General features: G+C 38.2%; 1 protein-coding gene across 5 annotated transcripts in view; it reads left to right on the top strand.

The window, feature by feature from the left end:
* The window catches only part of CMC1 (C-X9-C motif containing 1), a 101,966-nt gene that overhangs the window by 1,171 nt on the left and 84,244 nt on the right, over nt 1-16,551 (top strand). For 4 of the 5 annotated variants that reach the window (XR_014494079.1, XM_083376169.1, XM_083376167.1 and 1 more), the window contains exon 2: nt 13,835-13,927. Coding sequence is in view for 4 of the 5 variants with exons in the window: in XM_083376169.1 (XP_083232295.1) it covers nt 13,835-13,927 (93 nt within the window). In the remaining variant the exon portion in view is untranslated. Of the gene's footprint in view, nt 1-3,391; nt 3,434-13,834; nt 13,928-16,551 lie in introns of those variants that run through there. The other variant, XM_083376170.1, reaches the window with a different exon arrangement.

The following is a 16,551-nucleotide window of genomic DNA, read 5'->3' as shown; positions in this document are numbered from 1 at the left end:
TTGACTTCCATAATGTTTTTTTTCTCCAATCCAGAATGCCATTGCTGAAAGAAATCCTGTTCAAAGCTAGCGTGGCAATCAGACAAATATATATAAGTAGTGCTATAACCTGTGCATACTTACACATTTTTGTTCTAAGTAAATGTTTTCCAAACTTGGCAACTTTAAGAGTTCTACTCCTAATTGCATTCTACACATGTTAAAGTTGCCACATTTGAAAGCATTGTTTTAAGCATAATTTGCTTATGTTGACTACATTGTATTATGGTTTAGTGCAATGTGTGAATACTGTAGTTCTCCATTTAATCTAATCTCCTTTGTTCTAACAGCAGCTTGTTGGGTTGTCAGCCAGAAGTCTTAGCTCTCTATTACTTGATCTTTTAATCAAACATACATAAAATGAACCAGGGATATTTTGCATTCAGAATAATTACAAATCTGCTGTCCTTTCTAGGCCCACAGTGGTTCTATTTGAAATGGTAACATAGGTAGACCATTTTAATTCAAAATATAATAAACTTATGCCTTATAATAATAGCTTTTTAGAGTGCTTTATTTTTCTGCTTCAGATGTGTTGAGATAACTGCTGTATATATTTGGAAACTGCTTTTCTATTCCATAGTAAGAGAAACTTTTGGAGCATGAACAAGGCCATATATGCAGTCCTCATTCAGTGACCACAAATGTGACTGATGACTAAGCAAAACAATCACTAAGTTCTTCCTCTGTATCTCGATCAAAGTTTAAACTGCCAGAGTAAAGCCACCTTCTTGGCTTTGTCATTGGCCCAAAATAAGTTGTTATCAGTACATGTTTCTGGTAGTAGCAACATATCAGCAGATGTGCTGGTCTCTGTCTCTCCACATTCACATAGCATGTTGTTATTTGCTAAGAGCCTCCAGTTGAGCACATTGGCTTTACATTTAGGCACTCCAACTCTCAACAAATTCAGGACCCTCCACGTAGTATAAGGGTAATCAGATCCTTCAGCCATGTCCTTCTTTAATGTGATTCCTTGTTCGATGATCTTCCTCCATCTTTAATTTGATTTTATTCATGTGTATCCTCAAGAATGCTTGTTCTTGCCATAAAGCTGTCCCTAGATCTCGGTTGACAGGCTTGGGCATATGTCCATTCAGAGGTTATCGAGGATCATTCTCTTGCTTAGTTCTCTCAGCATCTGCTGCTACCTTTCTCCTGATCTTAGGTGGCACAATGCCAGTGAGACAATGTAGATTTGAGACAACCTGTCACTAAGCGTACTGCTTCATTGACACTGATATTAACTTGTTTCATGTGTGTAGATGTTCCCCACATTGGAGCAGATACTGTGTTGCAGAGACACTCAAGGCCAAACCTATGTGCACAATGTAGATGATTAAGCTCCCAATTTGTAGCTTATCAATTTCCTGATGATATTCTTCCATGCACTGACTTTAGCCTTAGTGTTCAAGTAATGCTTTTTAAAAGAGAGTGTCCTGTTAAGTGTCATGCCGAGATATTTTGGTGTTGGACAGTCTGTAGTTGGTTCTCTTGCTGCATAATATCCAACTTTTCCCTTGCATCTCAAGCACAAACTTGAGTCTTGTTTGGGTTGAGCTTTAAATGGCTGATGGTGTAATAATGTCTCAATTCTTCAAGTGGTACATAGGTTTCTTGGCTACCTCATCAAAAGTTAATCCTTGTGTAGCCACTGTTGTATCAGCTGGCCCGTGGGCTGGATGGGTCATCTGGAAGCCACGCCCACCCCATTGCTGGCAATGGCAAAATAGTTCTGATACTTCTCGTGATGTTACGTGATGTCGTGAGTTTGACAAGTCCGACTTAGATGAATAGATGTGTGTTGTCAGGGACTGGTTGATCGTTTGTATATATGTTATACAGTATTGGAGACGATACATTTCCTTGTGGCAGCCCATTCTTCTGCATCCTTCATCTACTGTTTTTACTATTAAGCGATACATAAAATCTTTGATTCTGGAGGAAGCTGCCAATAACCCTGGTAGGCTTATTATCTCTGATATTATTTAACTTGTGTAGTAATATGGTTAACATATGGTTAACATCGATTTTAATTGTATGTGATGTATTTTAACTTTTAATTTTCCCTGTAAACCGCCCTGAGTCCTACGGGAATAGGGCGGTATATAAATTTAAATAAATAAATGAATAAATGAATAAATAAATAAATAAATAAATAAATAAATAAATAAATAAATAAAGAGGGTCATATGCTGCAGTTAGACCGATAGAAGCCACTCCAATAATTAGCTTTCTTTCTAAGCCATCCTCAATCACTAAATGAAAAAAATCATATGACTGCTAGTATGCCTATGATTTTGCACAGGACAATGCTTATTAACTGACAGGAAAACACTTGATTAAGAGATGCTACAAAGGTCACAAATGTGATCATTGATTGTCAAGTTACTTTTTCATCACCCTCCAAAGCAGTCATTGTCTAAAGCAGTCACTGAGCAAAGACTATCTGTTTTTGATGCATTTGACATTATCAGAGGGTGACATAAAATACAAAGTAAACGGAGCTATGTCAAATGGATAGGTGGAGAATAGATTTTCATTCCCCCTCTCAATTCATGGTTATAACCAGATTGTTGGGGGCAATTAAGCTGACTTTGTAATAATGCCGCTTGGGGTGTGTGTGAAAGCCCTAATAAGCAGGCATATACATAGAATGAAGGCTACTGCTAAGCTTGTAAGCCGCCCTGAGTCTTCAGAGAAGGGCGGGATATAAATGGAATTAAAATAAATAAATAAATAAATATCAAAATGTTATGCTTGGTTCATGCTGCTTTACGATTGTGGAATTGGTTGTGGGTAGTACCATGCTTGGCTTTTGACAATCATGGTCGCAGGGAGTGCCAAGTGTTGAAGGAAAAGTGGCAGAGGGTTTAGGCCATAAGAACTGTCAAAACAGAAGGAGGGGGGTTGGTCTACACCTATCTAGGAGTTAATGCTCCACCCCCTTAATTTGGCCTTGTATTCACATAAACCAACCTTTTGTTAGTATATGTATGTATAAGATTCTGAATTGGCTTGAATTCTTGTATGTAATATGAAGCATTGAATATTAGCCATATCATGCATATTCCACATTCTGCATTAACAATTGTTAGTCAAACAAAAGATGACATAAATATGTTCTTCTGGAACAAACCTGAAAATAGTTGAATTGAAAATACAAACACATTCTTTTGGAACAAACTGAAAAAAATGTTGAATTGAAAATCAAATTTACTGATACTTTTTGGGCTGCATTTACACCTATGTGTTTCGGTTATAAATTATTTTATTTGTATTTATATACATACTGTAACAAGTTGTAAGGGCTGGAGATGGGCTTAAATCTTTGCTTAAAATATTCTCCTAGGGACTTCTGGTTTGCCATTGCGGCGTTGGCGGATGCATAGAGGTGAGCTCCGTTACCAGAGTCCGGTTTTATCATGCTGGAGGACCCTGGAAAGGGTCAAAAGTCACCCTGTAGGGGTGACGAGCAAGGAGAGGACCCCCGCTTGATCGCAGAGGGGTGGCAGACCTTCCGCTCAATCCGGGGCAGCTCTTCAAACCGACGGGAAAAAGATCGGCCATAGCAATATGGCCTGTCACTCAGCTGCTGACAGCCGAAGTCAAACTTATTACTAAGCACATTGAAAGCAACGCAGATGAAGCTGGGTGAGATCTTCTCTTCTCTTTACCCGAAGTACTTTCCTGTAAAAGCTTTTTGAAGTATCTTCCCCCTGTGAGGAGAGAGGGAAGGGAATTTCTATCTCACCCTCTAAGAATAGTGGCGTCTGACTACCCAGGGGAATCAAGCATTAAAAAAAAGAACAATTTTAATCAAATTAGAATAATATGCTTCTGAAACTTGGGGACCCAAAAGTGTCCTATTTTTACTGGAAATTCTTGTTATTATCTTCAAAAAAGAAATAAAATTGGGAAAAGAACTTAGAAAAATTCGGAATTAAAAAACCTTAAATGGTACCAGTGACATCTTGTGGTGAAGCTTGGTATGGCAATTTGTTATTTCCTAAAAAAGAGGAAATTGGCTCACAGTCCAGACCTAGATAAGACTTTCCTGACCTTGGCACTATCTGTGAGAGATTCAACTGTAAAAGAACAGCTAGGCAGTGAAATTGGCCTACTTGAACTGTGAATGTAAACCCTTACTGACCTTTGCTTAACAAACAAGTTTTACTAGGAAGATTGTTTACAAACATGTGAAAGAAATGGATGAAGACCAGGAAAAAATCCTTTCCATGCTAAAAGCAATACATGAAACTATCCTTTCAGCTTGTGATAAAATGAGACCTAAAATAAAAGACCAAGATGCCAGGTTAGATGCACAAAGCCAAATTTTGATTGCAACTAAAGAATCAACAATGCAGAAGACAACAGAAGAAGTGGAACAACCAAATATTAAGACAGAGGACTCAATTGACCAACAAGTACAGCTGATGGATAATCCAGATAAGGAAGTGACAATACTGAAAATGGAAATGACTTTCTATACAAACCAGAAAAAATTTGAGAAAGAAGAACAGATTGAATTGAAGATAAATATATCAGAGCAAATATGGGGGACTGGAATAACAGGGCGACAATTTAATGAATACAAATGGGACAATCCTTCCAGAAAACTGGCAATCAAATGGTCTCCTTTAATTCAAAATGGAAGAGATTTATTTGATGATCTAAAAGCACTGATATGGAAGCCTAATTGGCAAAGGAAGAAAGCTAGAATAAGGTTGAAAAAAATTGGGGTTTTGATTTATTAGAGGGGATTTTATATTGTCAATTAGAGGGTTAAAAGGAGATGTTGAGATAAGGGAAATTTTGGTTATTCGATTCAAAATAGTTGGAAATCAGTGGAAAATAAAGATTTGATTTGTTTAATATTGAAAAATTAGATTTAAAAGGGAAATGAAAATTAATTATCAGGAATATGTTTGATTTATTGATTAACCCAGCCAATATATATAATGGTTTTGATCTATCAAAGGGGATATTCTATTATTAAGTAGATGATTTAATATGGTGGGAAATAGAAAATTTTTAGGAAATAGAACAAGATTACATTTAAAAAGGTAAAATGTGTATTTTGGATATTATAGTTTGTTATGAAGTGAGATACGGGAAACTTTGGTTACCCAAAGTTTGAAAATTATGGATATTAAAGGTTAATTGGAATATTGATGAGACATTAAAAATTAGGTAAAAATTAATAACAGGATATAGATTGTTTTATGAAGACTAAGATATGTATAAGCTAAAAATCTATCGATAAATGTAATAATGATGTTTTCATTGATTTGATACAATTAGAAATGTACTAGCTTGAATATGAGATAGCAAATGTTAAGGGAAAAAGAGAAGAAATATTTGATTGATGTAACCTGAGATTTGTACTAAAGATTTTGTTATTGAATTATTGATTAACCCTGCCACCATGTTGCTTTTTAAAAACTCAAATGTAAAACTGGAAAACCAATAAAATAATATAAAAAAATTCTCCCAGGCTTTTATGGCTGATTTAGGTATTCTTCCACTTACATAACATAAAACAAATTATCTTATAGTTTCATAAATGCTAATGCTGATTTTACATTGTGTATCAGTACTTATCAAAGGAGAAAATTGAAAAGTTCCAAAGCTTATCAAATAGCTTTAGTTCACATTAATGAATTTAATATTAATCAAATAAAAGCAATTAGCATGCTTTTTTTAAAAAAAAGGGTAGATATGGGACGAAAAAAAGTTTAATTATGTTCTTATGTAAAAAGTCTCTTGGAAGTAGCTATTTACGTAGCAAGGAAAGATTCCATTATTATTAGTAGAAATATGCTATACTATGTGAACAGCAGGTTCACAAGTTGATTTCAATCAGGGCCATTATAACTTTAGTTGTTTAAATACTAAAAAGTACTGCACATTAATTGAATGCATGCAGTTCACAAGTCTGGCTTATTAAACAGTAGGATACAAGAAAGATCTGTATGGGAAAAACATGGACTTATTACAGTTATATTTTTAAAACACTCCATTTTAGGTCTCCAATACTTACTTGATAGATACATCATACTTCCCAATTACTTTGGGAAACAACGTCTTCCTACTTCTCTACTTCTTCCCATTTTGTTTTAGCTCTAGGAGGAGATGTTCTCAGTCCAATTTACAGAAGCTAAAATACATCTATACCCACCCTGTCTAAAATAAAACTAATTCAATCTAAACTTGGCTTGAATGATGAAAAACAGATGAAAAGCAAACTGATTAGCATTAACTTTAGAGGAAATCCATACTAGTTCTAAACTGACTTGAACCACACATCCCCTAACTGTTGAACTTGTTGATTTCATTTCCATGCTGATTCCAGAAGCAAGTTTGATTAACTCACATGTTTATCTTGATTTTCCCTACTGCAACAGTGGCAGGTATAAAGGTTCTGTCTCATATTTTCATTTTCTCTATAAAAATATTTCCATTTTTGTGGAGTTCTTGATACCACATTCTGTTGAGGAGCATTCTCACTTGTAGGGCACTCTTTTATATGTGCCTCTTATAGAAAAAAATATTTTGAAATGGTTAGTGAATTGAGCAATCTGAGCATTTCCTGTAATTTGCTTACTCATCTGAATTTGTTGTTGTTAGCTGCGAAGTCGTGTCCGACCCATCGCGACCCTATGGACAACATTCCTCCAGGCCTTCCTGTCCTCTACCATCTTCTGGAGTCCATTTAAGCTCACGCCTACTGCTTCAGTGACTCCATCCAGCCACCTCATTCTCTGTCGTCCCCTTCTTCTATTGCCCTCGATCTTCCCCAGCATTAGGCTCTTCTCCAGGGAGTCCTTCCTTCTCATTAGGTGGCCAAAGTACTTGAGTTTTAGCTTCAGGATCTGGCCTTCTAAAGAGCAGTCAGGATTGATCTCCTCTAGGACTGACCGGTTTGATCGCCTTGCAGTCCAAGGGACTCGCAGGAGTCTTCTCCAGCACCACAGTTCAAAGGCCTCAATTCTTTGGCGCTCAGCCTTTCTTATGGTCCAACTTTCACTACCATACATTGCAACTGGAAAGACCATAGCCTTGACTATACGCACTTTTGTTGACAGGGTGATGTCTCTGCTTTTTAGTGTGCTGTCTAGATTTGCCATGGCTTTCCTCCCCAGGAGCAAGCATCTTTTAATTTCTTGGCTACAGTCCCCATCTGCAGTGATCTTGGAGCCCAGGAAAATAAAATCTGTCACTACCTCCATTTCTTCCCCATCTATTTGCCAGGAATTGAGAGGGCCAGATGCCATGATCTTGGTTTTCTTAATGTTAAGTTTCAACCCAAGTTTTGCACTCTCCTTCTTCACCTGCAACAAGAGGCTCTTTAGTTCTTCTTCACTTTCTGCCATTAGAGTGGTATCATCTGCGTATCTTAGGTTGTTGATATTTCTTCCGGCAATCTTAATTCCAACTTTTGATTCATCTAGCCCTGCCTTTCTCATGATGTGCTCTGCATATAAGTTAAATAGGCAGGGCGACAGTATACAGCCTTGCCGGACTCCTTTCCCAATTTTGAACCAATCAGTGGTTCCGTGTCCAGTTCTCACTGTTGCTTCTTGACCCGCATATAGGTTTCTCAAGAGACCAATAAGATGGTCTGGTACTCCCATCTCTTTAAGAACTTGCCACAGTTTGTTATGATCCACACAATCAAAGGCTTTAGCATAGTCAATGAAGCAGAAGTAGATGTTTTTCTGGAACTCCCTAGCTTTCTCCATGATCCAGCGTATTTTGGCAATTTGATCTCTAGTTCCTCTGCCTCTTCGAAATCCTGCCTGCACTTCTGGTAGTTCTCGATCCACATACTGCTGAAGTCTAGCTTGTAGGATTTTAAGCATGACTTTACTAGCATGAGAAATGAGTGCAATGGTGCGATAGTTTGAACATTCTTTGGCACTGCCTTTCTTAGGAATTGGAATGTAAACTGATCTTTTCCAATCCTGTGGCCACTGTTGAGTTTTCCAAATTTGCTGGCAAATTGAGTGTAGCACTTTTACTGCATTGTCTTTTAAGATTTTGAATAGCTCAGCTGGAATACTGTCACCTCCACTAGCTTTGTTGTTGCTCAGCTTTTCTAAGGCCCACTTCACTTCACATTCTAGGATGTCTGGCTCGAGGTCAGTGACCACCTCATTGTGATTATCAGGGACGTTAAGCTCATTCTTGTATAGTTCTTCTGTGTAATTTTGCCACCTCTTCTTAATCTCTTCTGCCTCTGTTAGGTCCCTGCCATTTTGGTCCTTTATCATGCCCATTTTTGCATTAAACGTTCCCTTCATTTCTCCAATTTTCTTGAAAAGATCTCTGGTCCTCCCTATTCTATTGTTTTCTTCTATTTCTTTGCACTGTTCATTTAAGAAGGCATTCTTATCTCTTCTAGCTATTCTCTGGAATTCTGCATTCAATTGGGTGTATCTTTCTTTTTCTCCCTTACCTTTCGCTTCCCTCCTTTCCTTAGCTATTTGCAAAGCTTCCTCAGACAGCCATTTTGCTTTCTTGCATTTCTTTTTCTTTGGGATGGTTTTGGTTGCTACCTGTTGTACAATGTCACGAACCTCTGTCCATAGTTCTTCAGGCACTCTGTCTATCAGATCTAATTCCTTAAATCTATTTGTCACCTCTACTGTATATTCAACAGGGATATGATTTAATTCATACCTGACTGGCCTAGTGCTTTTCCCTACTTTCTTCAGTTTAAGCCTAAACTTTGCAAGGAGAAGCTCATGGTCTGAGCCACAGTCAGCTCCTGGTCTTGTTTTTACTGACTGTATAGAGCTTCTCCATCTTTGGCTGCAGAGCATATAGTCAATCTGATTTCTGTGTTGACCATCTGGTGATGTCCATGTGTAGAGCCGTCTCTTGGGTTGTTGGAAAAGAGTGTTTGCTATGACCATCGTATTCTCTTGACAGAATTCTATCAGCCTGTGCCCTGCTTCATTTTGCACTCCAAGGCCAAACTTGCCTGTTATTCCAGTTATCTTTTGGCTTCCTACTTTAGCATTCCAATCCCCCATGATGATAAGAACATCATTTTTTGGTGTTAGTTCTATAAGGTGCTGTAGTGCTTCATAGAACTGGTCAATTTCATCCTCTTCAGCACTGGTGGTTGGGGCATAGACTTGGACTACTGTGATATTGAATGGTTTCCCTTGGATTCGAACTGAGATCATTCTGTCATTTTGAGGATTGTATCCCAGTATTGCTTTTCCTACTCTTTTATTGACTATGAAGGCTACTCCATTTCTTTTGAAGGATTCTTGCCCACAGTAGTATACCTGATGGTCATCTGAATTAAATTCACCCATTCCTGTCCATTTTAGTTCGCTGATACCTAAGATGTCAATGTTCAGTCTTGTCATCTCTTGTTTGACCACGTCCAGTTTTCCTTGATTCATGGATCTTACATTCCAGGTTCCTATGGAGAAAAAATCTTTACAGCATCGGACTTTCCTTTCACCACCAGACACATCCACAGCTGAGCGTCCTTTCGGCTTTGGCCCAGTCGCTTCATTCTTTCTGGCGCTACTAGTACTAGCCCTCTGCTCTTCCCCAGTAGCATATTGGACGCCTTCCGACCTGAGGGGCTCATCTTCCAGCGTCATATCGTTTTGCCTTTTGGTACTGTCCATAGGGTTTTCATGGCAAAGATACTGGAGTGGGTTGCCATTTCCTTCTCCAGTGGATCACGTTTTGTCAGAACTCTCTGCTATGACCTGTCCGTCTTGGGTGGCCCTGCACGGCATAGCTCATAGCTTCATTGAATTACGCAAGCCCCTTCGCCACGACAAGGCAGTAATCCATGAAGGGGACTCATCTGAATAAAAGCCTCAAAAGGAGGGTATTAAGCATCTCCCCCCTCCCCATGTTTCTTTGCTACTTCAGGAACTTATGATTTCCTTAAAAATAGTATTTTTTTCCATTTTGCTTGATTAGCATGTTATATTACTTCTCAACTGGTCTGTATAGTTAATACTATAGGTAAAGGTAAAGGTTCCCCCACACACGCGTGCTAGTCGTTTCCGACTCTAGGGGCCAGTGCTCATCTCTGTTTCAAAGCCGAAGAGCCAGCGCTTGTCCGAGGACGTCTCCGTGGTCATGTGGGCATGACTAGACGCCAAAGGCCAAAGGCGCACGGAACGCTGTTACCTTCCCACCATAGTGGTCCCTATTTTTCTACTTGCATTTTTATGTGCTTTTGAACTGCTAGGTTGGCAGAAGCTGGGACGAGTAACAGGCGCTCACTCTGCTACACGGCACTCGGGATTCGACCCACCAAACTGCCGACCTTCTGATCCACAAGCTCAGCGTCTTAACCCACTGAGCCACCGCGTCCCTTTTAGTTAATACTATAGAAGTGTACAAAGTATTTCATGATCAAAACATTTCATGGCTACCAGAAATGGTCTGATTTTGGAATGACTATTTTGATTGTGAAATAAATTGTGGTAGCTGTTTTGAGATTGAACCACTTCTAGAACAAGCAGGATACTCAATTCAGAGCTCAGATTAGGACATAACAGGATTGCAGTCCTTTGACTACAAAATATTTTATATACATGCTGCATTAGTTGTAGTTATGTTTTATACTGAATTCTTCCGTTGACTCGGAAAGTAGTTTTGTAAAATTTAATAATGAGAAATATAATTATAGATAACTTATTACTAATACTAGTTTTGGTTTTAGGTCTCTTTAACACCCTCCCCCATCTCCACCTAATTTTTGTAGAGTTAAAATAATGGAAAGATGTTCTTTTGGAAGTCCCTTTTCTGATGGTACATATTAAAACAGCTGTGAAGTCCAGGTCCCTCTTTTCTAACTTGGAACCTTCTAGTTGTGTTAATTTAAACAAGTATTCCCAGTGAATAAGAGAATGACAGATATAATCCAGCATCTTTGAAAGATAACTGCCTTGGGGGAATCACCTATATCCTAATAGTGTGTTTGTTCTGTAATTGTGGAATTTTGCATTTCCATAATTACATTCATGTATATGCTCAGAGATGCATACATTACCTTTGGAATGGCTAAGGATTATGATAAGAGGTACCATATTTGATATTTGTGTAGCATCTTGGAAAGTTGAGAAAGGGGAATGAAGTGATATAGTTATGTATAAGGAATATTTGAGAAGCTCAAGTTCTGAACAAAACTTTTTTTATCTGAAACATTTGATATAAGTATGGTTGTTATTAAACTAAATTAAGCTTATTTAAATCCTAGAGATTTTAATAGATTTAGTTTAAGTTCAGATGCACTAACTGATATTTTCCCACACAGCTTTAATTAGAATAATATGCAGAAAATTAATTTATCATCTCTGTGATTGGAAGCCAGCTGACCTATTTCTTTACATAGAATGTATGTAATGCTTTTAACTAATACTGAACACAAGAAGAACTTACATCAAAGTTGCAGCATGCAAGGAAGTTTAATTCTTTTCTTGATAGTTGTGATCCCCAAAATTTCATTGGATGTTTTTTCTTTGACACTTGTATCCCTGCATTCTAGTTATTGTAGTTTCCTTTAGTTTCAAAGGTTTGACTAATCTCTCATTTCTTGTTGAAAGTACTGTATTGGCCAAAGTAAGAATTAATGGTTGATGTATTTATTTTTCTTTTAACTGTTCTTTTTCACTTTTCTATTTGTGTTATTGAACCCGTGCCACTGATTTGCTTGTATACTTGCTCTCAATCTCTATACATATTTTATATTTATTTCACCAATTGTCATAGAATTATTTCGGAATCTGATTTTCTACCTTCAAGAATATAAGCATTGTGACTTTTTTTTAGCAAACATGCTTGTCAGAATTCTCATAATCCAGTACTGCTATATTGCAAGAACACATGAGCCCCAAAGCAAAATGTAAGATAACAGATTCAGCCAGTGAAAAAGGTGAAAATTGACTTCAAGGTGATGATAGCATAGTGAGAAGTTAAAGCTTTGAATTTTTTTCTCCTGGTAGTGTCATCCTTACTCTCTCTCTTAATTTAAATTGATGCAAATGTAAAGTAGTAAAATCTCAAAATTTAAAAGTTAAGGATAATAAAAATATATGCAATTTTCTAAAGAATTTTAAGCTAGAAAATGAAGCAAACTTCATGCATTTGGAAATGTTACCTAATTTAGTAAACTCACTCCCAAGCAATTATAGTAATTCACCTTGGTTTCATAATTGTTAATCAGATAAATGCAAGACTAATAAAGCATTGAGACTGTTAAACAAAATTATTTGGATCTGATGTTTGACTAAGGTAAAACAGCCTACTACCATGTTTCCCCAAAAGTAAATCTGCCCCAAAAGTAAGCCCCAGCTGATTTTCAGGGGGTGGGCCTAATATAAGTCCTCCCCCCAAAAGTAAGTTGTACTTAAGCGCCTGCATGGATGGCCTGCCTCTGTGACTAGGCGAAGGCGATGAGGGAGGGGGGCTCTGACCCATGGTACTGGTATACCGGTTCCTCACCACTGCCCAGTTTGTTTCGTGGCCTCATAGTGACGGCAATGGGTGCGTCACGCAAGGTGGGAAACGGCCAGTTTTGGTGCAATGTAGCCATTTGCTACCAGCCCCTGGCCATGGCTGTTTGCCGCCTCATGAGTCACAGCCAACAATCCTCCCCCCTTCTGACCCACGTGCTCTTATACCGATTCCTTACTGCCGCCCGGCTTGTTCCTCAGCCTCATGGCAGCAGCATTGGGCAGGAGGTGGCAAACGGCTGGTTTCGGCATGAAGTGGCCGTTTGCCGCCTCGCACGTCACACTCAATACTGCTGCCAAGCCTACCGTACATTAACTCTAACCCCCACTGCCCCCCAAACCTAACAGGAGATGGGAAGCCCTGGGGAGAAAAAACAGAAAAACTTGGGTGGGGAAAAAAACCCCAGTTATTTCCATTTGTTTGCAAACTGCTTTGGAAACAAATAGGAAAACCCTTTTTTTCCCCACCCAAGTTTTTTCATTTTTCCCCCCAGGGCTTCCCATCTCCTGTTACAGTCTTTTATCAATTTAATGCTCAACTGATGTTGACGTTTTGATCTTATGTGAGAGCAGCATTAAAGGCTGCTCTCATCAAGTGATGTCTTCTATATAGTAAGGAACTTCAATTCCTAGATTTTGAAGCAGCCAAAGGTACAACTAGTGGTCATGAAAAGAAGGTTTTCTGGTCTCCTGCAGTATAGGTTTGAAAACTAAAAAGAGTTGTGGCTGCTGTTGCTCCTTATTTATTTTTTTCCATCCTTCCCTTCAGTAATAGCTTCAGATGTTATAAGACATTCTTCTGCCTGTATCATATTAGCTAAGATAATGGAAACAGCCTGAGTAATTCTTTGCTTTGTACTTAAATATATTAAAATAGTTATTTTTAAATCTTCATTTTACTATAACATTTATTCGGCTATAGTTCTGAAAACCCTATTGTTCATTAATAGTCATGAATCTAAGTGATTCAGTGATTAGTGTATTGTAGTAGAATTTCACTGGCAAGTTCAGAGTTCAGATATTGCTTGCTGGTTAGATATAGTGAAACCAGGAATTGTGTGAAGATAAAATGGGATTATCCTAGCCAGTAGCCTTCTTGGATATATTATTTACAAATATAGTGAGTAGTAAAATCTCAGTGAAACTTCTGAATTGATAAATTAAAACTAGTTAAAAATAGAAATTATATTTCTTGTTCAGAATTTTGGACTTCACATGTTGCATCTTATTTTTTAAATTCAGCTGTGACCTTTATTTAAGGTTGGAAATATTATGTATATTTTTTCTTGCAGGGGAGCCAAAGCTCAGACATGTAGAAAAGGATATTTTGATTCCAAAAATAATGAAAGACAAAGCCAAGGAGCTGTGTTCTGAACAAGTGAAAGGTGAGAGTGAAATTCAACTATATATCAAATCAAAGAATTTATGTGACCTGAATTTTAATTTTCTAAGGTTTTCTTTTCTGGCCAGATTGCCACAGTAGCAAGCAATCTATTATATTGCAAATTCATTATTATGTAGGATGATCATAAATATATATAATTTGTCAAAATAGTTTGCTTAGTGAATTCTTCAAAGTCTTAATTTTCTAACCAAAACTGCATACTGTCATTTCTATTTGAGGATCAAATGTCTAATTGAAAAATGCACCTATATTTTTATCCATGTTTCTATTGCATTACATGCACACCATGTATTTTATCTAGGAGATGGATTGTTAGTGCATGTGTTTATAATATGTATGGGTATCTAGGTATGGATTTGGAGTTATGAACAGCGTTCTATGAAATGCATATTTCAGCATCTGTTCCAGTTGATATATCAGTCTGGAACATCTGAATTGGCTAAAACTGTATAAAAATGACCACAGAACACATTTCTTCCTGGGGATGTTAATTGGGATGTCACATTGAAGAATGAAGTCTGGTAGACATTATGGGAAAAGATAATACAGGATCCATTTGCCTTCATTCATGGAAGAAATACAAAATAATAATTGTGATATTTAGTAAATTATCATAAACTATCTTTATGTTGATAACTTTGTAAATTGGAGCTGAAACTAGAGATTCATGTTGTAACAAGAACTTATGACAAAATAAACTTCTATTGCTTCCCTTTATTATCAGAATGCAGCCATAATCTTGATCTTTTACCAATTCTTCCAGCCTCCAGTAAGTTAAGGAAAAGAAAAAACTTGAAACCTTCTCAAGTTGTGGGGTAAAGTATTGTAAGGTAGAGGAAGAAACAGCTGCTTTCTCTCCCCCATTTTTAGGTGCTGTGAATAACTAGATGAGAGTAGTAGTAGAAGCCAGATTTCTTTTCTATATAATCAAATCAAGTCTTGCCTGACAGTATTTCTTTAAAGCCTAATTACCATCTTAGATGGGCCTATCCATTATTCTCTGTTCATTCTTCCTCTTTTGAAACCTAGCCCTTTTTTTAAGCCATACACTTGTTTTCTTTGGTATTATTAACATATCCTAATTAGTATTTTAAGCCCACAACTGTAGTTGTAATATGTGTTGAGAGATTGTAAAGTAATAATTGCCTCCAAAGCCTTAAGTCTCTCTCTTATTGTCGGATCTTGATGCAAGGTACATTTTTATTTCTCCATTAGTGGAAGGGAAAAAATATTTTCCTTCTTTAGGTCTTGTTTTTGAACCATCATTGGTGGGAAGAAAATCAGATGTTGGCAGCAGATACACCTCTTCCTGATTGGGTGGAGCAAATTCAAATGAGCCTTGGTGGAGCAGTGGGCTAATGCCTCCTTAAGTAACACCAGCTGCCTGCAATTAGTGCAGGTTCGAGTCCCACCAGGCTCAAGGTTGACTCAGCCTTCCATCCTTCCGAGGTAGGTGAAATGAGGACCCAGATTGTTGGGGGCAATTAAGCTTACTTTGTAATAATGCCACTTGGGGTGTGTGTGAAAGCCCTAATAAGCAGGCATATACATAGAATGAAGGCTACTGCTAAGCTTGTAAGCCGCCCTGAGTCTTCGGAGAAGGGCGGGATATACTAAATGGAATTAAAATTAAAAAAATGACAAAATATCCTGTACTTACACTGGACAGTTGCACTCAGTTATATATTGTCACCCAGTCTGGGAATCTGTGGGGCAGTCTTCTTTACTTTTAGATGATGATTTTTGGAAGTTGGGAAATGCAGTCATCTGTTTAGAATAACGAACCTAAAATACAGTGATCCCTGTTCTGACATACATTAATGGACAAATGCATTAGAAAAAGATTAAAAAATAGCATTAGTCAATACTATATAGCAGTGATGGCGAACCTTTTAGAGACTGAGTGCCCAAAATGCAACCCAAACCCCACTTATTTATCATTGGGGGGGTGGCCTACTGGGTGGGCATGGCCACTTGGTGGGTGTGGCTGCAGTGGTCATGGCAGGCTGGGTGGGCATGGCCGGGGTGGGTGGGCATGGCAGGCTGGGTGGGCATGGCCGGGGTGGGCGTGGCCACCTCGAAGGCGTGGCCTTCCTGCTCTCTGAGCTTGGTGGCTTTCTTGCAGACGTTTCATGATCCAAACTAGGTAACATCAGCAGTGCCAGAAGAGAATGGGGTTTGTGGAGTGGAGAAGAAGAAAAGAAGAGGAGGAGGAGGGCGGTTGTGGGTTCCTTGGTCCTCTCTGAGCTTTATGGCTTTCTTGTAGACATTTCATGACCCAAACTAGGTAACATCATTAGTTCATTTATCCCACTTTGGGTCCTGAAATGTCTGCAAGAAAACCACCATTCTCAGAAAAACACCCCTAAGGACCCTTCATTTTAACTCTGAGCCAGAAATATCCTCTTTGATAGGCTTTCCGGACCATCTCAGGGCAGAAGAACCTGCCTGGCAGGACCTCATTCCTCTTTCCCATGGGGCACATCCCAATGTCCCCATCCTTCCTCCACCATTTCCTGGACCCTAAAGGCCAATGAAGTTTCAACCATCAGTATGGGCACTTCCGGTTCCGCCGAGCTGCTCCACCATCTTCAGCTTTGCCTA

The sequence above is a fragment of the Vipera ursinii genome (assembly GCF_947247035.1).
Source record: "Vipera ursinii genome assembly, chromosome: Z".
Taxonomy (NCBI): domain Eukaryota; kingdom Metazoa; phylum Chordata; class Lepidosauria; order Squamata; family Viperidae; genus Vipera; species Vipera ursinii.
This window is presented reverse-complemented; position numbering and strand designations above follow the sequence as displayed.